Source organism: Carcharhinus amblyrhynchos, chromosome 33, assembly GCF_965287045.1.
Source record: "Carcharhinus amblyrhynchos chromosome 33, sCarAmb.v2.hapA, whole genome shotgun sequence".
Lineage (NCBI taxonomy): Eukaryota > Metazoa > Chordata > Chondrichthyes > Carcharhiniformes > Carcharhinidae > Carcharhinus > Carcharhinus amblyrhynchos.
Window position 1 is genome coordinate 507085 of NC_137356.1, and position 23381 is coordinate 530465.

At 42.7% G+C, this 23381-nt stretch overlaps 2 protein-coding genes across 7 annotated transcripts in view; one reads left to right on the forward strand and one right to left on the reverse strand.

Annotated features, from left to right (window-relative positions):
* Positions 1 to 4980: 4980 nt before the first annotated feature.
* LOC145360973 (transmembrane emp24 domain-containing protein 1-like) lies at positions 4981 to 15016 on the forward strand. The gene is made up of 4 exons (XM_080216480.1): positions 4981 to 5199; positions 6007 to 6104; positions 12573 to 12741; positions 14032 to 15016. Exons 1-4 carry the CDS (start codon positions 5011 to 5013, stop codon positions 14248 to 14250), a joined length of 675 nt encoding a protein of 224 aa, XP_080072606.1. The 5' UTR covers positions 4981 to 5010; the 3' UTR covers positions 14251 to 15016.
* Positions 15017 to 16119: 1103 nt separating this feature from the next.
* Positions 16120 to 23381, reverse strand: part of dnm2a (dynamin 2a) — a 58023-nt gene continuing 50761 nt past the window's right edge. For 2 of the 6 annotated variants that reach the window (XM_080216560.1, XM_080216558.1), the window contains exon 20: positions 16120 to 18268. In XM_080216560.1, the coding sequence (XP_080072686.1) occupies positions 18229 to 18268 (40 nt within the window). In that variant the 3' untranslated portion in view covers positions 16120 to 18228. Of the gene's footprint in view, positions 18269 to 19266; positions 22529 to 23381 lie in introns of those variants that run through there. The other 4 variants (XM_080216561.1, XM_080216559.1, XM_080216556.1 and 1 more) reach the window with 2 other exon arrangements.

Sequence of the window (23381 nt, forward strand, 5' to 3'; positions counted from 1 at the left end):
CTGTCTCCAATATACTATATTACTAAGCCTCCACAGCCTCCAAGATAAAGAATTTCAAAATTCACCACACTCTGACTGAAGACATCCCTCCTCATCTCAGTCTTAAATGTCTTACCACTTATTCTGACATTATTACCTCTCATGCTCAACTCCCTCCATATTCCAGGTGCAATCTCACCAAGACTCTATACAATTGCAGCAAGACGTCTTTGCTTCTGTAATCAAATCCTTTTGCAATAAAGAAGGCCAACAAAGATATCACTGCCACTGGATCAAAATGCTGGAACTCTCTACACAGACTGAAGTGATTTGAGAAAACGTTTAACCAACAGCTTTTCAAGAACAATTAGGGATGAACAATAAATATTGGTTTTGCCAACCATGGCCATAGGGAGTGGGATAGCTTGATCTTGGTTTTGGACAAAGCTGAGCACAACATCGAGGGCCAAAGGGCCTGTACTGTTCATGTTCTATCTACCCCTTGAATGAATAACAAAGTCTCCGAACCCATCTACTGATAAATTGAGAGTGTCTCTTTGCTTACTGCAGAGTGAACAGATATTTCCATTAATCTTTATGCAGAAATCAGGCACAGGCAGGTGCACCAAGCTTCAGGCCCAGTAAGCCCAAATGTAACCAGTTAACTAGTTTAAACACAAAACGAAATGGATAGGAAAGTAAATGGAAACTATCTAATTCATGAGAACTGAATTCAGCCCATTTCTTTTTGATTATTATTGGAAACACGCAGGAATGGAGAACAAGTTCCAGACTTCTATAACCTGAATGAATTGGTGTTGCATGACTATATGGAACCTAAGAGGTTTCAGTCCCTCTCCTCGTTCACTACTTCACCTCAATTTCTGGCTGGCTGCATGCTCCTGATATTTGGCCACCTGCTGCGAAAGAGTGGGGATGAATGGGAAGCTGGAGGACTTTCTTGTGTGTCTGCTCCTGGGCCTGGCAAAAACGGCCATCCACAGGTCTAGTTTAGATATAGCCCATGGGGGTGTTTGCTCAGACTAGTTGACTCTTCTGGGCAGCCTTATCTGTAACTGGGTGTTTTTGGATAAAGAACATGCACCAGTATGCTTGAGGGCTTCTGTGGCCTGGGGTAAAGTGCATAGCAAACCTAGGAATTAATGTTGAGATTTTGTTTGGTAACTTTTCTTTTGCTTCTTTTATAATTTGGGTGTTTGTAAGTTGTGTCCCTTTTAGAACTTCTGCTTGTCGACACTGGGGTAACACCTGGTCTCCATATTGTTCTATTCAAAAGAGCAGAAGTAGAAACAGAAAAGACAAATTCAAAAACGTGTTCAGTGCTTTTGAGTTGGGCAGAGTTATTTGGATGTAGATGAGTAAAACAAGGTGTAGGCTAATGTGTTTAATTAACTGTTTGAATAGTATGTTCTTTAATTTCCTTGAAACTGAAAAAAAACAGCCAAACTTTCTATTCCCCCATCTCCTAATTCTGGTGGACAGTGGGGACAAGTTAACGAAAATGCGCTGTGTTCCTCCCATGTGTCTGAAACTACTCGATTCAGGCTCATATCGCTACCATCAAACCACAGGCTCCAGTCAAGGTGAGAAACTGTAAATGTGAAAACTTAATTTTAGTCAGAGGTGGAACAACCCTTCTGAGTCTCAAACCAGAATTAACTGGGGTAAAACCAAAAACAAGTGTTTATGGGAATTTGTAAACAAACAGGATGTGTGAGCATTCTCTCCACCCACATAATAAAAGTTATCACAAATATCAGAGCTCATGGCCTTGGGGGTAATGTGTTAACATGGATAGAGGATTGGCTAAGAAACAGGATGCAGAGATTCAAGACAAATGGGTCAGTGACAAACTGACTAGCTATGGGGATCAATGTTCAGGTCTCAACTATTTACAGTCTATATTAATAACTTGAATGAAGGGACCAAGTGCTGTTCATACAATGGTCGGAAAGCAAGTTGTGAGGGGGGAATACAAAAATAAGGAAGGGTGGTGAGTGTTTGGAACAAGCTGCCAGAGGTGGTAATAGAGGTGGGCATAATTTCTTAAAAAGCGTTTTGCCAGCTACATGGGTAAGATGGGTGTAGAGGGAAAGGGGCCCAATTAGCAATTAGGACTAGTTTAGTTAAAAAAGGGGCGGCATGGACAAGTTGGGCCAAAGGGCCTGTTTCCATGCTGTAAACCTCGATGATTCTATGAGATTAAGCGAGTGGGAAAAAATTGTCAGATGGAGTTTAATGTGGCAAAATGTGAGATTGTCCATTTTGGCAGGAAGAATAGAAAAGCAGATTATTACTTAAATGGAGACAGACTGCAGAATGCTGAGATATTGAAGGATCTTATGTTTATGTTCTTATGATCTGGGTGTCCTTGGACATGAATTACAAAACGTACAAAATGTCAGCATGCAGTACAGCAAGGGGTTCCCTAGATGAAATGTTTTAAACGTGGAAACGTTCGCCCTATACTGAGTGGAGTTTAGAAGAACAAAAGGTGATCTACTGAAACAGATAAGATTCTAAGGGTGCTTGACAGGGTAGATGTGAAGAGGATGCTTTCCCTCATGGAAGGAAATAGAATTGGAGCATAATCTCAAAATAGGAGAGGGGGCCTCCCATTTAAGTTGGAAATGAGGAACTTCTTATTCCATAGGTTTGTTAGTGTTTGAACTTTTCTTACATAAGAACATAAGAAATAGGAGCAGGAGTAGGCCATCTAGCCCTTCGAGCCTGCCCCGCCATTCAACAAGATCACGGCTGATCTGTTGTGGCTCAGTTCCACATTCCCGCCCTCTCCCCATAACCCTTAATCCCCTCTCTTATCAAAAACCCATCAACCCGCGTCTTAAAAATATTTAGCGAGGTAGCCTCCACCACTTCAACGGGCAGAGAATTCCAGAGATTCACCACCCTTTGAGTGAATAAGTTCTTCCTCAACTCCGTTCTAAACCGCCCCCCCTTTATCTTGAGGCTGTGCCCCCTAGTCCTACTATCCTTTCTGAGCGGGAAGAGTCTCTCCACCTCTATCCTATCCATCCCATTCATCATCTTATACATCTCAATGAGATCTCCCCTCATTCTTCTAAACTCTAACGAGTACAAGCCTAGTTTATTCAGCCCCTCCTCATAGCTCAACCCCCTCAACTCCAGCATCAGCCTAGTAAACCTCCTCTGCACTCCCTCCAAGGCCAAAATATCCTTGCATAAGTACGGCGCCCAAAACTGCACACAGTACTCCAGCTGTGGCCTCACCAATGCCGTATACAGCCGCAGCAAGACCTCCCTACTTTTATATTCAATCCCCCTCGCTATGAAGGCCAGCATCCCATTTGCCTTCCTGACCACCTGCTGCACCTGCAAGCTGGGTTTTTGCGACTCATGCACAAGGACCCCAAGGTCCCTCTGCACCGTCGCCTGCTGCAGTTTTTGCAGTTTCTTCCCCATTGAGCAGTGGAGATTGGGTCATTGAATCTATTTAAGGCTGCTTTAGGCAAATTTCTGAGTGACAAGAGTCTCAAGAGTTATTGGCGATGAAGGATGGGATGGGATGGGATGGAGAGGGGTGCAGCAAAGTGGAGTTAAGGCCACAATCAAATAAGTCATAATCTTACTGAATAACAGAGCAGGCTCGAGGAGCAAAGGAGCCTAATCCAGCTTCTATTTCTTCTCACCTTAACAAGTGTGACTGGAGCTGCAATGAAAAGGTTGAAGCAAGCTAGCTCTTGCATGCTGTTGCTAGGCAACAATAGGCAACATGTGTGCTTTTCTCCATTAACAGAATGCTGCTGTTAAGCCAAAAAGAATTCTTCCTACCACACAAATGAGTAACAGAACCATCGAATCCCTGCCCTGCAGAAGGAGGCCATTCAGCCCACTGAGTCTGCACTAACCTCCCCAACAGAGCATTTTACCCCTCCCCCTATCTCCATAACCCTGCGCACTTACCATGGCTAATCCTCCTAATCTACACACCTTTGGACGTGAGTGTGAATCTTTGAAGGTGATGAATGAATTTCAGTTTTGGTGTGATGCCAGGTATACAGGCTGTACATCCCAGCAACATCCCATCAAAAACCACATTCCTTCAGCTGTTTGCAACAGGCAACATACAAGCCATACTCAACCAGCCTGTGCTTATAAAACTCGGCCATCGTGCTCAATATTAGATATGATTCAGTGATCAGACAAAACTTATTAATAATACTTGTTGTGCTCGGAATTGTACTAACAACCAATTTAAGATTAAAAGTCAGGCTCCTAGTGTGGCTGATATGTGCAAGAAGCTACATATATTCACAGACAGGGCCTTTGCAAACAAAAAGAATAAAGCATTGAACTATAGTAAAAGCAATGAACTGTGGATTTTGGAAAACTGAAATAAAAACAGAAACTGCTGGAAAAACAGCAGGTATGGGAGTGAAAGAGTGAAAAACAGTGTTAATGTTTCAAAATACTTTTCAGCATTTTGCGTTTTATTACAGGCACTGAACTGTCTTCAACAATAAAAAGCTTGTGTTGGTTGGCCGGGGGGGCGGGTGGGGGGGAGGTGGTGAGGAGCCATTCCTTGGTTCATTCCTCATGCCACCTCTAATGACCGGTCCACTTGCCAAGTAATCAGTACTCTCTTCTCATGAAGTATGAATGGTTGTTCCTTTTGGGATTCCTGTGAATCTGTGTACAGGACAAGCTTAAACAACAAGTCTTTCTATTAGCAATACTCAAGGTGTATATTTGTGAGCTATTACAAATTGATTTCAGATGTTGATTAGTTTATCTGGGTGAAAGGGGGCAACCCCCATCAATAGAGAGCCAATCCTGCCCTTCATTGTGATTGGTGTAGCCTTCCAGGATGGCCATCTGTTTGCCTCTGATTGGACATTGGCAATCTACCAATGGGGAAGCAGCAAGCTCCCGTTCTCTGATTGGACGCTGGCTTTCCAGCATTCTGACCAATCAGCATTCTGCAAAGTTGTGCGGAAGTGGAAAGTTTTGGGGAAGTTTGAGGCGGATATGAAGCTGCAGGAGCCGGGTATGGGGGCCTCGGGGCTGCTTCTGATCACTCTGCTGGGCTGGGCCCTTGGTGCCTTCTCCTTCACTCAGCCCTCCGACTCCGAGTTCACCTTTGTCCTCCCGCCTGGCAGAGAGGAATGCTTCTACCAGAGCGCCGGCCACAACACCAGCATGGAGCTGGAATATCAGGTGGGGTCGGAGGCTGGGCTCACCGCTGGGCACGGAGGATGGGCAGGGACTGCAACCCCCCCTCAGGAAAATGCCTCTCTAACACTGCTCTGGGCTGGAGACCGTGCCCCCTTTTCAAACAAGGTGCAATATCCAACCCCGGAAATGTGATCAACATTGAGCAGAGAGAACTAGCACAAATACTCATCCCTGTCTGAGCACAGATCCACCTGGATTCTGGGTTGAACTGACAGCTCTGAGTGTGCCTCAACTGCAGTGCTAGTTTAATTTGAATGACATGGGGGGGTGGGAGGGTCTGTAGAGAAAAAGCAGGAACATGCTATTGAAATTGAGGATCAGCCACAATCATATTGAACAGCGGGAAGGACTCCAAGGGCTGAATAGTCGACTCCTAGTTTTTAATGTAATTTTCATCAGGCTTCTTGAGATCTGATTGGGATAGCACAGCAATTAGCACTGCTACCTCACATGCTATCATGGACCCAGGTTCGATTTCCAGCTTGGATCACTGCATGATCTCCCCATGTCTGTGTGGGTTTCCTCCAGGTGCTCCGATTTCCTCGCTAAATTTTCCCTCAGTGTACCCAGAGTGTGGCAACTAAGGGGATTTTCAAAGTAACTTCATTGCAGTGTTAATGTAAGCCTACTTGTAACTAATTTAAACTTTATTGCTAATCTCCATTTTCTCCTCTCAGAAACAAAGTAAAGATTTTTAATAAACAAAAACTGTTACTTATTATCACTGCTGAACTTGAACATGAGGATAAACCATGGTATGTCTAAGCCTAGCTTGTGCTTTCCACACAGGTTATTGGCGGTGCTGGACTGGATATTGATTTTACTGTGTTTAGTCCAAAGGGCGAAAGCCTGGTCATGGAATCAAGGAGGTCTGATGGTGTCCACATGTGAGTGTTCTTTCCCAGACATTGCTTCAACATAGCTTGTGTCTATCAGCCAGTTGTGTACATGATGGTCTCCTCTGTCAAGTGCTACCTGAAACAGTGTTAGACTTCAACTTCCTGACAGTCTGGCCATTCTTTATGTATCTACTTTGTGTTGTCAAGCTATTTGACTGTGCAGATGGTCAGAGGTTTACAGCATGGAAACAGTTTCTTCAGCCCTACTTGTCCATACCGCCTTTTTTTTTACAACCCCTAAGCTAATCCCAGTTGCCTGCATTTGGCCCATATCCCTCTATACCCATGTAATTATCTAAATGCTTTTTAAAATACAATTGTACCCACCTCTACACCACCTCTGGCAGCTTGTTCCAACAACTCACCACCCTGTGTGAAACAATTGCCCCTCTGGACCCTTTTGTATCTCCCCCCTCTTACCTTAAACCTATGCCCTCTAGTTTTCAACTCCCCTACCTTTGGGAAAAGATATTGACTATCTAGCTGATCTATGCCCCTCATTATTTTACAGACCTCTATAAGATCATCCCTAAGCCCCTTAAGCTCCAGAGAAAGAAGTCCCAGTCTATCCAGCCTCCTTATCGCATCCTAGTAAATCTCTGTATTTTTTCTAGTTTAATTATAATATCGTGACCAGAACTGTACATAGTATTCCAAGTGTGGTCTTAGCAATGTCTTGTACAACTTCAAGACATCCCAACTCCTGTATTCAATATTCTGACCAATGAAACCAAGCATGCTGAATGCCTTCTTCACCACTCTGTCCACCTGTGACCCCACTTCAATGAGCTATGAAAATGTACCCCTAGATATCTTTGTTCTGTAACCCTCCCCAAGACCGTATCATTAACTGATTAAGTCCTGCCCTGGTTCAGTCGACCAAAATGCATCACCTCACATTTATCTAAATTAAACTCCATTTGCCATTTGTTAGCCCACGGCCCAAGTGATCAAGATCCCCTTGTAATCTGAGATCACCTTCTTCACTGTCCACCAATCTTGGTGTCATCTGTAAACTTACTAACCAAGCTCCCTATATTCTAATCCAAATCACTAATATAAATGACAAATAACAGTGGACCCAGCACTGATCCCTGAGCCACACCGCTGATTACAGGCCTCCAGTTTGAAAAACAACCCTCTACAACCACCCTCTGCCTTCTGTCACCAAGCCAATTTTGTATCCGTTTAGATACCACACCCTGGATCCCATGAGATTTAACATTATGCAACATTGGAACTCAATCCTGTCATCACCCAGTGCCCGTGTGTGCAAACAGCCAATCCTCACCTGATGACAGAGCAGTGGTCTGAAAGCTCATGATATCAAATAAAGCTGTTGGGCTTTAATCGGGTGTGACGCTTGTTACTGTACCCAATCATAAAAGCCAGGACCCCCAGCTGAATTTCTTTCATCACTAAAATGCAGAGGTCAATTGTGGCTCTAACTAGCATCAACTGACTCAACACCGACTAGGGTCAACTGTGGGATCCTTCTAACACTGTACAACTCTTAAAATTCTGCCTAAGAGCTAAGTGCAGTAAAATGCCTTTATCCACTTTTATTGCTTGCTTTTCCTGGTGTGGAAACTCTTCCTGAGTGCTTGTCGTACCTTAATTAGGTTTGTTTATGGATCTCAAGGAACAGGTGGATTAGGAAATAACATGATTTATCCTACTATGAAGCAAATTATTAATGTCCAGATGATTAGTTTAAAGCCAGTCCACAAGGTAACCCCAGTAGAAGCTGGGTTATTGAATATATTCAAGGCTAAGGTAAATAGATTTTCAATTGTCAAGGTTTATTGTGGAGTTATGGTCATGATCCAGTCGACTGTTATCTTGTTGAATGCTAGAACACACTTGAATGGCCTGTTCCTAATTGTAGTCTCCAGGAATTCTGTGCTTGATCCGCATTGGCCCCGAGTCCAGCAATGAATCAGTTAAACTGAATATAATTTCAAATTCCTCTAAGGCATCACTCCTTCACATCTCTAACCCCCTACAACCTTCCAAGATCTATACACCTCTTCACTTAGGAAGAGGATCCAGGGGAGGTTCACAAGAATGAAAAGCTTGACGGATGAGCAGTATTTGAGAACTCTGAGTCTGTGCTTGACGGAGTTTAGAAGGATGAGAGGGATCTCATTGAACTTAGAATACTGAGAAGTGTGGATAGAGTGGATGTGGAGAAGATAGATTCATAGTCGTAGAGGTTTACAGCATGGAAACAGGCTGTTTGGCCCAACCATGCTGCCCTTTCTTTTTTTAAAACCCCTAAACTAATCCCAATTGCCCACATTAGGCCTATATCCCTCTATACCCATTGTACCCATCTAACTATCTAAATGCTTTTTAAAAGACAAACTTGTACCCATCACTACTACTAACTCTGGCAGCTTGTTCCAGACACTCACCGCTCAAACAGTTGCCCCTCTGGACACTTTTGTATCGCTCCCCTCTCACCTTAAACCTATGCCCTCTAGTTTTAGATTCCCCTATCTCTGGGAAAAGATATTGACTATCTAGCTGATCTGTGCCCCTTGTTATTTTATAGACCTCTATAAGGTCATCCCTCAGCCTTCTACATGCCAGAGAAAAAAGTCCCAGTCTATTCAGGCTCTACTTATAATTCAATCCACCAATTCCTGGTGGCATCCTAGTAAATCTTTTCTGCACTCTTTCTAGTTTAAAAATATCCAGTCTATGATAGGGTGACCAGAACTGCACACAGTATTCCAAGTGTGGCCTTACCAATGTCTTGTACAACTTTAACAAGATGTCCCAACTCCTGTATTCAACATTCTGACCAATGAAACCAAGAATGCTAAATACCTTCTTCACCACTCAGTCCACCTGTCACTCTACTTTCAAGGAGCTTTGAACATGTACCTCTAGATCTCTCTGTTCTGTAACTCTCCCCAACGCCCTACCATTAACTGAGTAAGTCCTGTCCTGGTTCAGTTTACAGAAATACACCACCTCATATTTGTCTAAATTAAATTCCATCTGCCATTCGTCAGCCCAATGGGCCAATTGATCAAGACCCCGTTGCAACCATGCCTCCTATATTCCCATCCAAATCATTAATAGAAATGACAAATAACAATGGACTCTGCACTGATCCCTGAGGCACACTGCTGGTCACAGGTCTCCAGTTTGAAAAACTCTCTATAACCACCCTTTGGCTAAAGCGGAGGCGTTTAGAGTAGCTAAGAGTAGTGGGCGAGAAGAGGATTGGGAGAGGTTTAAATGTCAACAAAGATTGACAAAGAAGTTGATAAAGAAGGGTAGGAGAAACTATGAAGCTGGGCTAGCGCTTAATATAAAAAAGGATAGCAAGAGTTTTTATAAATATATAAAAAGGAAGAGGCTGGCTAGGGTGAACGTTGGTCCCTTAGAGGATGAGAAGGGGGACTTAGTGGTAGGGGATGGGGATATGGCTGAGGTCCTGAATAACTTTTTTGTTTCAGTCTTTACGGAGGAGGACGTGAATAATTTGCCGGATGTTAGAGATGGAAAGGTAGGACTGAGGGTCTCGATGACATTACTGTTACTAGAGAGGCGGTGCTCGACAGACTGGAGGGGCTGATTGTGGACAAGTCCCCAGGACCGGATGGAATGCATCCGAGGGTCCTGAAAGAAATGGCGGAGGTGATAGTGGATGCCTTGGTGGTTATTTTCCAGACGTCGCTGGATTCTGGGGAAGTGCCGGAAGATTGGAAAACGGCTAATGTTACGCCGTTGTTTAAGAAAGGTGCCAGGCAAAAGGCGGGGAATTATGTTAGTTTAACGTCTGTTGTAGGTAAAATGTTAGAATCCGTCATCAAGGAGGAAATAGCGAGGCATCTTGAGGGGAACTGCTTGATAGAGCAGACGCAGCACGGTTTCCTTAAAGGGAAGTCGTGTCTGACAAATTTACTGGAGTTCTATGAGGATGTGTCTGGGGCGGTGGATAGAGGAGAGCCGGTGGATGTGGTCTTTCTGGATTTTCAGAAGGCGTTTGACAAGGTACCTCACAAGAGGTTATTGCAGAAGGTCAGGGGACATGGAGTTGGGGGTAGGGTGTTAGCGTGGATAGAGGACTGGTTGTCACATAGGAGGCAGAGAGTGGGGGTCAATGGGTGCTATTCGGATTGGCAGATGGTGACTAGTGGAGTGCCCCAGGGGTCGGCGCTGGGGTCTCAGCTATTTACCATTTATATAGATGATCTGGAGGAGGGAACCGAGTGTAGGGTGTCGAAATTTGCTGATGACACCAAAATTGGTGGAAAGGCAAATTGTGCGGAGGGTGGGGAGAGTCTACAGAAGGATCTAGATAGGCTGGGCGAATGGGCCAGGAAATGGCAAATGGAATTTAATGTTGGCAAGTGCGAGGTGGTCCACTTTGGTAGGAATAATGGTAGGAAGGATTATTACTTACGTGGAGAAAAACTGCAGCAGGCGACGGTGCAGAGGGACCTCGGGGTCCTTGTGCATGAGTCGCAAAAACCCAGCTTGCAGGTGGTCAGGAAGGCGAATGGGATGCTGGCCTTCATCGCGAGGGAGATTGAATATAAAAGTAGGGAGGTCTTGCTGCAGCTGTATAGGGCATTGGTGAGGCCGCAGCTGGAGTACTGTGTGCAGTTTTGGGCGCCGTACTTACGCAAGGATATTTTGGCCTTGGAGGGAGTGCAGAGGAGGTTTACTAGGCTGATGCCGGAGTTGAGGGGGTTGAGCTATGAGGAGAGGCTGAATAAATTAGGCTTGTACTCGTTAGAGTTTAGAAGAATGAGGGGAGATCTCATTGAGACGTATAAGATGATGAATGGGATGGATAGGATAGAGGTGGAGCGACTCTTCCCGCTCAGAAAGGACAGCAGGACTAGGGGGCACAGCCTCAAGATAAAGGGGGGGCGGTTTAGAACGGAGTTGAGGAGGAACTTCTTCACTCAAAGGGTGGTGAATCTCTGGAATTCTCTGCCCGTTGAAGTGGTGGAGGCTGCCTCGCTAAATACTTTTAAGACACGGGTTGATGAGTTTTTGATAAGAGGGGATTAAGGGTTATGGGGAGAGGGCGGGAATGTGGAACTGAGCCACGACAGATCAGCCATGATCTTACTGAATGGCGGGGCAGGCTCGAAGGGCTAGTTGGCCTACTCCTGCTCCTATTTCTTATGTTCTTATGTATCCATTTAGATACCTCACCCTGAATCCCGTGAAATTTAACCTTATGCAACAACCTACCATGCGATACCTTGTCAAAGGTCTTGCTAAAGTCCATGTAGACAACATCAACTGCACTGCCCTCATTTACCTTCTTGGTTACCCCTTCAAAAAAAACAATTACATTTGTGGGACATGATTTTTCACTCTCAAAGCTATGCTGACTGTCCTGAATCAGTCCTTACCCCTCTCAACGCCTGTAGATCCTATCTCTCAAAATACCTTCCAACAATTTACCCACCACAGATGAGGCTTTTCCCTGCAGCCCTTTTTAAACAAAGGCACAACATCTGCCACTCTCCAATCTTCAGGTACCTCACCTGTGACTATCGGTGACTCAAATATCTCGGCTAGGGGACCCGCAGTTTCCTCCCGAGCCTCCCACAACGTCCTGGGGTACACTTCATCAGGTCCCGGGATTTATCTACCTTGATGCGCTTTAAGACTTCCAGCACTACCTTCTCTGTAGTATTTACCCTCAAGCCATCATTATTTATTTCCTTAAGTTTCCTAATATCTATGCTTTTCTTAACAGTAAATACTGATGAGAAATATTCATTTAGGATCCACACATAGATGACCTTGTTGATCCTCAAGAGGCCCTACTCTCTCCCTTGTTACTCTTGCACCCTTTATGTATTTGTAGAAGCTCTTTGGATTCTCCTTTGCCTCATCTGCCAAAACAATCTCATTGCCATTAGTAGGAGAGACTAGGGTCCGAGGGTACGGGTTCAGAGGAAAGGGACAACCCTTTAGAATTGAGGAGGAGGAGAAGGAATTTCTTCAACCAAAGGGTGGTAAATCTATGGAATTCATTGCTACAATACAGTGAAGGACAGGTCATTGAGTGGATTTAAGACAGAGAAAGATAGGTTCTTGATTGGTAAGGGGATCAATTATAGGAAAAGGTGGGAGAATGGCAGAGTAGACTCAGTAGGGCAAATTGCCTAATTCTGCTCCAATATCTTGTCAATCCCTGACTTTACTTGCTCCACCTTGTTAGTCAGCTGTCCTAGGTATTAAGCTTTGGAATATCCCATAAACCCCTCCATCTCTCTCCTCCAGATGTTCTTAAAACCTTCTACCTCCTTTGGTCATCTGCCCAAATATTTGTGAGGCTCTGTCAATTTTTTTGTCTGAAATTATTCATGTAAAATAGCTTGTTTTAAAAGGTGCTAAATTAAATACAAGTTGCATTTACGTGCTTAGCAAAGTGAGCTTTAACTAACGTTTGTCCAACCTGTTCTATAGGATCGAACCTACGATTATTGGTGATTATAAAATCTGCTTTGACAATTCCTTCAGTACCATTTCTGAAAAACTTATCTTCTTTGAAGTTATTTTTGACGATGCTGAGGAGGATTGGTCTGAGATTGTAGAGCCAGAGGAGCTACTGGACATTAAAATTGATGATATCAAGGTGAGCCTGCAACTTTGTCAGAACACATCCAGCTGGAGCTTGGAAATGCTGAGATGTTATGTAAATACAAATACTGTCAGGTGCTACCAGAATGAAGTGCTGGAAAATCAACATGGGTTTGATTGCAACTCCAGTCCCCTGCCTGAATAAGTCTTGTGCACAGTTCTGGGAGGAATGAGTGGAAGAGAAGAAGAACTTGTGCACATGGATAGCACTAAATTTCCTTGCATGAGGTAGTACTTTGGGAGATCAGGCTGCGATTTAAAAGTCTAACTTGTAGCAGGAATAGCTGTCTGAGGAAGCTTCAAAATTCTGAAATCATAGAAACAATCTTACAGCATAGAAATCTGTTAGCTCATTACCTCTGCTCTGGCCATTTGAAACTTATCTAATTAGTTCTATTCCCCTGTCTTGTTTCCATAGCATTATAAATTTTCAAATATTTATTCACTTCTCTTTCTTTCAACCCTTGATAAAAATCATTCATCCAGTGCCTTCCTCCATCTTTAAATTCATACCAACCAGTGCAAAAAGATTTTCCCTCTACTATCAAAATCTCTATCAAACCCCTCTTTCAGATCTCTTCTGATTTTTCTATTTTCTCATAAAGGGACTAGAAACACTGAGAACATGAATCTTTTCTGCATCTTCTTCGTGGCCCTTTACAAAATGGAGTGACTACAACAGAATAGAATATTCTGCTGCCTAACCACTGAGGTCAAGACTTAGCATTCTTTTAATAAAAGCAAATTACTGCAGATGCTGGAATCTGAAACCAAGAAAAAATGCTGGAAAATCTCTGGTCTGGCAGTATCTGTGAGAAAAGAGCTGATGTTGAGTCCAGATCATCCTTTTTCAAAGCCTTGACATCTGGACTCAAAATGTCAGCTATTTTCTCTCCTTTCAGATGCTGCCAGATCTGCTGAGATTTTCTTAGCATTCTTTTGACTGTTAATACTCTAGAACTTAACTTCTAAAACCTGGGATACCATTTGCTCCTTTGCTATTTATGGTTTTATCAATCTAACACACTTTTAAAGACATCTGAACCCATTTAAAAGGTTCTTCGAACCACCACCACCTTTCTGTATTTGTTCTTTCCTCCTGTCGAAATGGATTTCATTACATTTCTCCAGATTAAATTTCACCTAACACCAATCTGTGCAATCTATTGACTCCCTCTTTAGTCATTTCCAGTCCTCCTCAGTTACACATTGAGAAAGTAATTAATGTAGAAGATGAGTTTTAGTTTATAGTTACCATCTCAATAACTGTTGATCGCTCTTTCAGGAGTCAATTGGAAATATGAACACCAAACTGGCAAAGAGTGTGCAGATCCAGGCCATCCTCAGAGCCTTTGAGGCACGGGATCGCAACCTGCAAGAGAGCAACTTGGGACGGGTCAACTTTTGGTCAGCTGTCAATCTGGGGGTGATGCTGGTGGTGTCGTTTGTCCAGGTCTATATGCTGAAAAGTCTCTTTGATGACCGCAGAAAAGTACAAACATGAACTTTAAGGACAACTGAGGCATGAACTGGTGTGGTTGAATGGCTGCAGATCCTTGTGCATGTGTCGGGATGACTGTTTATGACATTGCTTCTTTTGGACTTACTTGGGGCATTGGGATAAGTTCAGTAAAACTGGCAAGTGAATTGTTCAAAGCGGACTGGACAAGGATAGGTATACAATATTAATGTTAAGCATGTACTCCTGAGGTCAGTGTGTTTACTATTAATAAACTGGAGACAGGTTCTGGAAGTCAGGAATTTCACCCTGTTTGAGGATCAGAGCATTTAATAAGCAGATTAGCTCAGATTTTAAATGTAATTAAGATAGTAAGTTAGACTTATTTATGAAGTTTGAGGAGGATCATCTGGGAGGGAAGTAGGGGCCTGCTGGGATGAGACAGTCTGTTGCTAATTTCTTCTACAATGTATAATCCAGTTGGGCAGGCTGCAGATCTGTGCCACAATTCCCTGCAGTTGGGAGGGAGGTTGGTTGCCCTGAACACACATTGCAGGTCTCTCATTGGGAGCGGTGGGGGTGGGAAGAGAGATTTTTTTAAAGAATATGTACAGTTAAAATGTTGCAGTGACCAGGATTGTTCACGTTGTGTCCAATTAATTGTATGTGGCCTGCATCAGAAGACAAAGGGAATTGATCCACAGGTCTGATATGAATTGACAGTTTGTTTGTTTTTTTTGTGTCGCCCTCTAAACTACAAGTCAATTTTTATGCAAGTAGCAGCTTTATTATTAAAAGTGCTTTAATCTAGTATAGATCTTGCATATTTACTGATGTTTGCCACAATTCTCACTGACAAATGAACTTAGCAATCCAGGTGTTGGGAGAACTGTTCTTTTGATAGATATTAATAAGCTGTTATACTGGGCATAATTTCAGTTTGCAGATGAGACGAAACTTAAATATAGTAAACAATGAGGACAGACTGATGAATTGGGCAGACACAGTAAGTCTGACAACACCAGGTTTAAGTCCAACCGATTTATTTGATAGTAAATTCACAAGCTTTCGAGGTTTCCCTCTTCGTCAGGTGAATGGAGAGTTCTGGCCTTAGACAGTGCATATAACAGCACATTTATAGATTATCTATAAACTGTCTGTGCTGTTATATGCTTTAAGGCCAGAACTCTCCATTCACCTGACGAAGAGGGAAACCTCAAAAGCTTGTGAATTTACTATCAAATAAATCGGTTGGACTTAAACCTGATGTTGTCAGACTTCTTACTGTGTTTATCCAACGCCAGCATCTCTACACCAGTTGGGCAGACACAGTAGATGAAATTTAACACATGATATCTGGTAGGAAGGACAAGTTGAGAAGGCTGTTAAAGCATATGGCGTATTTGGCTTTATTAGGAGGCACTGTACGTATAAAAATGAGAAAGTTTATATAAAACATAAGTGAGGCTTCAGCATAGAATCTATGATTTGATTTTTCTTTAATTATTTTGGATGTGCAATTCTTAGATTTCTGGTGCTGTCATCAGAGAAAGGCACCTAATGCAATTAGATGACAAAACATTGAATACAGTGCCTAAACGTTGCATAACAGCTTGTCACACACTTATTTATATAGCACCATTAACATACAGGAGCATTATAAAACATGACGGACACAAGAAGATTTTAGGTCAGGTCACAAAGCATGGGAGAGAATTCCAAATTTGGATATTCTGTAAAATATTTAAGAGTTAGAATAATTCTCAAGCATGGGCAGGGAGGGAAAGGAAAAGGGCAGGGAGGGAAAGGAAAAGGGCAGGGAGGGAAAGGAAAAGGGCAGGGAGGGAAAGGAAAAGGGCAGGGAGGGAAAGGAAAAGGGCAGGGAGGGAAAGGAAATGGGCAGGGAGGGAAAGGAAATGGGCAGGGAGGGAAAGGAAAAGGCCATGGAGGAGCTGGGGAGGGGAAGGCCATGGAGGGAACTGAAAACAAGGGTGAAAATTTTAAAATCAAGATGATTGCAAGATAATGTAGGTCAGTGAGCACAGTGACAATAGGGCATACTGGACCTGGTGGCCATTAAGATATGAGCAGCAGACATTTGGATAAACTTCATCAAGGGTTTCTTAAGTCTCTGGACTTCACCATTATATAGCGTTAATTCACTTCCTGAAAACTCAATACATGCTCACCAGCTGTCAGCCACACTTCTACCCACTTTATCCAATATCAAATACCTGTCCAAGCCCCACCTCTTCCCCACACACCAGCTGTTGGCTTTTGTTAGTGAAATTTCCCAGGAACTGATTCAACATTACCTGAGAGAGAAAAGCAAGCGTGAATCCCAAGCCCAGTGAAAGGTGCTCCAGCTGCACCCTGTGCCCCCAAAAAAGACACTGACAGTCCCCAATCCACAGGAGAGTCAAAATTTACATCAACTCCAAATTCAGATTCAATAAGTGGATTTTAAACTACTTTAAATTAAACAGAACATCAAGCCAGTAATACATCAGCCTTCCCCACAGGCAGATCTATACAATTTTATTCCCAAAGTAATTTACAAAAGCAAAAATATACAGAAGGTAAAGATTGCCATAAAAAGATGCAGCTGCTCGATTGCTGAATTCATAGAATCAGAATGGTTAGGACACAGGAGGCTATTCAGCCCACTGAATTTGTCACTCTCTGCAAATTTGGAAATTGTGCCCTGCACACCCAAGTCCAGGTCATTAATACAGATCAAGAAAAACAGTGGTCCTGATACCAATTCCTGGGGGACATGACGACACATCTTCATCCAATCAATCAACCATTCACCCACAACTCTTATTCCCAATCTTTTGCCCAAGAATTTGGGCCATTGTCTAAAAGCTTACTGCTTTGGATGGAACTGAGGCCAGAAAGTTGGGGCTAAATTGGGCCTTAGCGACCTAAACTGGGAGGAACACGTAGACATTGAGGATAGAATTGTATGATTTTGTTCAGCATTCAGTGAGGTCCTAAGTGGAAGTTAGCAAGCTTTTTAAAAATGTCTTTGTATCTATAGGTGTGGAGTCAGTTACACTAGAACTGTGTAACTGGCTTGTAATCATGAGTATTGAAAATCCAGTGTACTGAAGTACAGGGTTCAGAACAACTTTCCTGTATGTACACAAAGTGTTTCCCCATTTCAGTGGCTGTCTCAGCACAGAACTTGTAAAGGTTATTTAGAATGATCTGTACAGATTTCACACTCCATGGAAGGGCTGGCTACGGTTATTCAAGAATGCTTGATCAATAGATTTTTTTTAAACACTCGGCCTCAGTGCAGGAAACACAACATTTGACAATAACTGTTCACAGTTATAAATCCTGCAACCTCGCATTAAACCCAATCAACTCACCTTTCAGAATACCGTTAGCCAGCCAGTAATCCTCTACCCGCTCCGCAGTGCTCCAATACTGCGGACGGTACTTCACAGATCAGGACATCTTCCCACAAAATCCTGCCAAAGATCTGCACAAAATGCAGAACGCCAGGACAGATTTTCAGATTTCTTTTGTCTTTATCTTTATAGTCTGTTCCCGCATATCCAAATTAAACCAATTTAGTTAAATCTTATTTCAGAGCATCTTTGGCCTAGGACTTTAATTTGTGATCATCAGCATTAAGGGTGCAGAACCCTTAAACCAGCGTCAATGTATCAACTTTAAAGTAGAAAATAAATTAGATCAGATCCCAAGTTGATTGTCAATAAATATTGTGCAAATGTTCAGATCCATTAAAATTGCAGCTTTCAAAAAATCCCACATAAACTGGAGAGATCTTCTTTAAACAAAGTGAGGGAAGAGTAATGACAGGCAACCGGACTAGCAAATTGTGCCCAGGCTACTGGAAAGGGTTTGTGTTAGTGAATCCACACTGAAGCATTGTGTGCAGGGAGCAGATGAAAGTCTGAGATGGGGGAGTATACGCAGAACCTGGGCTTGCAACTGTAATTAGAGATAAATAGTCTGCTAAAACAGGTAGAAAATAGTGGGACATATTCAGTAGCCAGGTCTTGAAGGCACTGCTGGAGGTGGACGCCTAGATATAAGAGAAAAGCAGAACATTTAGAACAAACTGATCAATAAAACATCTCTCTTCACTTCCAGACTTATAACAAAAGGCACACACACAGAATATCTGATCTGTTCCTTACCTGTGATGAGGTCTCATTCAAGTAGATGAGCTGCTTCACGTAATTTGATGAATCAGAAGCAGTTTCCATACCAATTCTCAGCATAGGGATCTTTATATCAGCTTTATGTTTGTATCCAACAGTACAAATCTATGCAATTATAAGATGCTCAGATTGTGTACTTGTGGCCACGTACATGTAGATTCAGTGTGATTCAGGCAGCACACAAAAACAGCGTTTAGGTTCAGAAAAGGGAAAGTCTCATCTGAAGAATTGGATCCCCAGCTCAATCTACTCTTAGTGCAGACTCCATAGTACCCCAATGTCAGACAGAGAGCAGCGCAACCTCCGACAACAGGTCATTTTTCAGTAACTTTTAATATTGTCAATATTGGGAAGTTGATAAAGGAAATGAAAAACATTCCATTGACAGGAAAATTGATAAGAGGACAAGATATGAAGGGGTAAATGAGAATTTCTTTAATAAATCAGTTATTTTAATCTGGAATGCATTGCTTGAAAAGGTGGAAGCAGACTCAGTACCAACATTCAAAATGGAATTGAATAATTAACTTAAAAATGGCCTTCTGTACTGTAAAATTCTCTAATAGGCGTCAACAATTGTGTTGTTGTAGTGTGAAATAGATATGCTCTCTCCACAATGAGGGAAACTTTTTTTTTAAGTTTGGAATAATGATTGGAGAAGTGCAGGACAGTCCCAACATCCCGAGACCACTTCAAGTTTGAAAACCACTCCTGACCTCTGCAATATTTAGTGAAAGCAGAGATGCTACCTTTCCTCTTGCCTCTGAGCAAACATCTCCTCCATCCCTTCACCAGCTGCATTTCCTCTCCCCCAGAATCAGAAAACAGGGAAACAGATGACAAAGACACAAGAGGAAGGCTCCTTCTACTGTCGATCCCTTTATTTCAGCTCATTACCATACAGAATGTAGGCACTTCATTTCAAATCAGTTAACAGTCAATAGAATCACACACCAGGAGTGAGAACATTCAGGGATCTGTTAGAGCAGAGCCCTGACTGGAACAGGTCCCTGAATTTGATGAAATTATAGAAAGGAAAAGGATTCAGTCACTACATTGTGAAACATCATTAATTAATTGTTATTTTCTCTAGAAATCATAGTTTGTAGAAAGATCTTCAGCATCCGTGATCAAGTTGTCATTTATGTGACTACAAAAACCAACAAGAGTTTTAAGTTAATTTGCCGTGGAGACACTGCCCAAAAATGCACAAGTTACATTCTCTTTATTGCAATTGTGATAAAGCATCAAGGATTAGACCCAAGTGCCTCCAGCAGATTCTTCCTCTCAAACTTGGAGAAATTAGTTTTAATTGAATAACTAATATATTTTATATAAAACTGGTCCCACCAACAGTAGGACTGCAAGACACAATCATTAGGGCATTTCAGAGGTTTCTAATGTGGGGCTGGGTCAATACTATATTTAACCCATTTCCACCCACCTGCATAGAGAAATCCCTCTCAAATGTTGTTTCATTTCTTTTATTGGCTAATTCAGCTCCAGATAATTTTGCCCTGGAGTGAGTGAGTGTGTCTAGGGAGGGGTTGGGGGAGAGAATTGAGTGCATGCAACAAGAATCCCTTACTGTTCTTTCCTGATTTTTCCCTCTCCCCATCTAAATAAACTGTATTTTAAGTCCTCCTAAAGGAAAAATTTCCTACAGCAAACTTCTGCTAGAGAAAGCCACTGATTTTAGTATTGATGCTCAATTCCCTCTAGGGTAAGGAATTTAGTTCAGCAGCAGGCAGCATCATGCACCTTCAGGCACATAGACACCACCTCCCAAAAGCTTGGGCATACAATTCCCACACAAAACATTAGGAATTTGTGGTTATCACATCTTCAGGAAGCAGATTCCAGCTTTGAAACCAGGGCTAGAAAACTGGAACAAAACTGAGAAAATGGTTGAAATACACTAGGTTAATTAATATCTTACACAGAACAAGTTCAACCTCTCATTCCCAGGTGTTACCTTGTGCATTTTCCAACATGTTCGGTTTTGATTCCATTTTTCAGTACTGAGAGGTTTCCTCATAACTGCTGAACGGGGAATTTAATGAACACAGGCTACATTTTGAGTGTTCTGAGTTGCTACCTCTTAAGTCAGTGCTTAAAACAGAAATAACTGCAAATACTAAAGGCAAGTGAATAAGAGCAAGGTACAAAAGGACAGTAACCCAAAAGAGACCAGGTACCACATTCAGGGCAGGGTGAGCAAGGACTGAGTAACCATGTACAGGGAAAGCAGGTGTGATGGGAGCTGTTACTGCATGGGGGGGAAGCTGGCCCCTGAACTAAAGGACAGGTTAATTAAATTCTACTTTAGATCAATTAGTACACAAACTGTAATCGCTATCTGTATCCAAGCCCATTTAATGATTATTTACAGGATTCCAGTTTCTGAATACAAGAATTTCCTGGCTTGTGCATAAACACCAGGAATACTGATTTAGCCCAGATTCTTAGCTACGATACTCTGAACCGAATAAATGCGAGAAACTAAGTGGATAACATACCAATTTGATTTAAAGACAAGTTAACAAATAATATCCCCCTCTCCACATAGGTACAATCCCAATGTTGCTGGTTCTCCAGCTCACATTGCCTGATATCTGGTGGAAATGGTGTCAGGTCTGAGAGAGAGAGCGCCCAGTGAACTGAGCTTGGGAAGCACTGCAGGAACTCAAACAACCAGAAATATCCAATACAAGTTTCTAGGACAAAGAACTATAAACTCTTCATCACAACCATTCAACACAATGAATGGAGACAGTCAAGTCTTAGGGCTTTTTACAAGTTTGTAATTGTCAACAGTTGAACAACACAGTCTCTGGGCAGCTAGGAATGGGTCAGAACAAGTGCAACATTCAGCTGTGAATAAATCTATAGACAGCTGCACACATCTGTAGGAGGCTGAAAGGACATCACTGGCTGAGCTCAGCCTGTCACGTATGACCCCAAATCACCCACATTTCTGAGACTCAGATCCTACCTTCATTGGAAATAAACCCCTGGTCGTTGGACTTTAAAACAAAAATCAAAGATCACGATCAGATTCTTCTAGCCACTGTATTTTCACACAAACGTCCCATCAGCTAGGAAATAAACCTTGTAGTCAGTGCATGATTCATAGCACCTTCCACCCCCACCCTCCACCCAGGATTTGCCCTCCTTGATACCAGCTTCCTACCAAGGATCTCCTCTTGGAACACCTCCCAGGCGACGATCCATCTTTCTTCTCTGACTACTCCATCCAGGGTTTGCCCAGCTTTATTGCTCACCCCCTCCCATTCTGATACCCCATCAGAATTTACTGTCTGATAACTCCTTCTTGTCCCACTCCAATTATCTCTCCAGAGGGGATAGTTTGCTGTTGCACTCCCTAATTCCACTGATTCCCCTCACATTCTCAGCCCGCTAACCTCACTGCGTTTTAATAACTCCTCTCTCCCAGCTCCAATCTGTACCCTCACCTTTCCTAGTTTATTCAAGGCCGCAGGATGCAAGGGAACAGGATGCGTTCAAATATCCGACACTCACTGCTCTGATCACTCGCAGCATCAGACAGAGTGTAAAGCCTTGGCTATTTATTACTTCCTCCCACACCTCAAAAAAATGTAAGTAGATGCTTGGAGACAAGACAAGTTAACATGGTTACAACTTTTTCATTTATGCAGAATTGTTGGGAACAATGATCCCAACAAATGAACAAAAGGCACTGAGACGATTTTGCTGTTTATTTTGGGAGTGCAAAGTTTCTCAATCAGGAACAAAGGAGCAGTGAGAGAGAGAAACTGTCTCCAGTTCTAGTTCTAGGGGAACAAACAACCAAATAGTAAATTCTTATTTAAATAAAGTTCAGTTAAGAACAGCTTGGTGCTCCCAGCTAGTGTGAAAAGCCAAGAGGTCTGGATAACACTCTGGTAAATGCGGGTCCTGCCCTTCACACCACTACTGCCCCTCAGCGGATTAAATGCATGAGAATGAGGTCAGGCTAATCACCAACTATAGCCTACAATAAAATGCTTCACAGGATAAATCCCACTGTTTAATCCAGTAGGGAATGCTCGGCTGTTCAGATAATTGTGGGCCGGGTCGGAGCAGCGGGTGGTCTTCTGCTGAAGGGAGACAAAACAAAATGGGGGTCAATATAATGGGGAAAGAAACAGGAGCAAGCCAGTGTTCAATTCAACAACAACTGGCCAGGTGTCAATACACAGCTGGTATTTGTTTTCATATTTTTCTTTCCACCCCTCTAATCATATCGTTCCATAATTTCAGACAAGAAGAAATAATGGAACTGAACTGCATTTATTCACTGGATAGGGCACATCGTAGCCCAGGGTCACCCCCAAATGCCAGACTGAGTCAAAGTCACAACAGTGCAGAGCCACAGTTTAAACCATCAGCCTGAAGTTCAGAGAGCTTCCCATTGTCAGAAGTGCAGCAATCTCTCATGGCTCAGTTTTGGACCATCTCATTTACCACCCCATATGCCAGTCCCCAGCCAAGTGCCCCCAATGGAAAGGCTCATTCTCAGAATGGTCATTTCTGAGAGTGAAATATTAACAGTACAACATAAAGGAGAACTGAGATTGAGTGTAAGCACTGGGTACAGTCAGAATCCTGGCTCAATTAGTTCCCCCTCTAACCCAGAGTGAGCAATGTTGAAGTCCAACAGCAATGCACAGCCTTATCCAGTCTGATGCTTACACTTTATATTCAGTAACTGTCAGGTTGAATCCCAGATTCTTGTCACCTCTTGTACCATCCCCTGCCCCAGTTCCATTGGTCACCCTTAGTCCAGTGGGCAACAAAACAGACATTTATCACAAGTCAATTTGTCACAGCTTTCACTCAGTCTACAGAACAGATTGAGGGATTCTCCTGTTAAAGCAGTGGATACAATGTTGGGGTTTGGAGGTTCACATTCACTCTATAACGTGCTGCAGCGAGATCAAGGTCATGCAA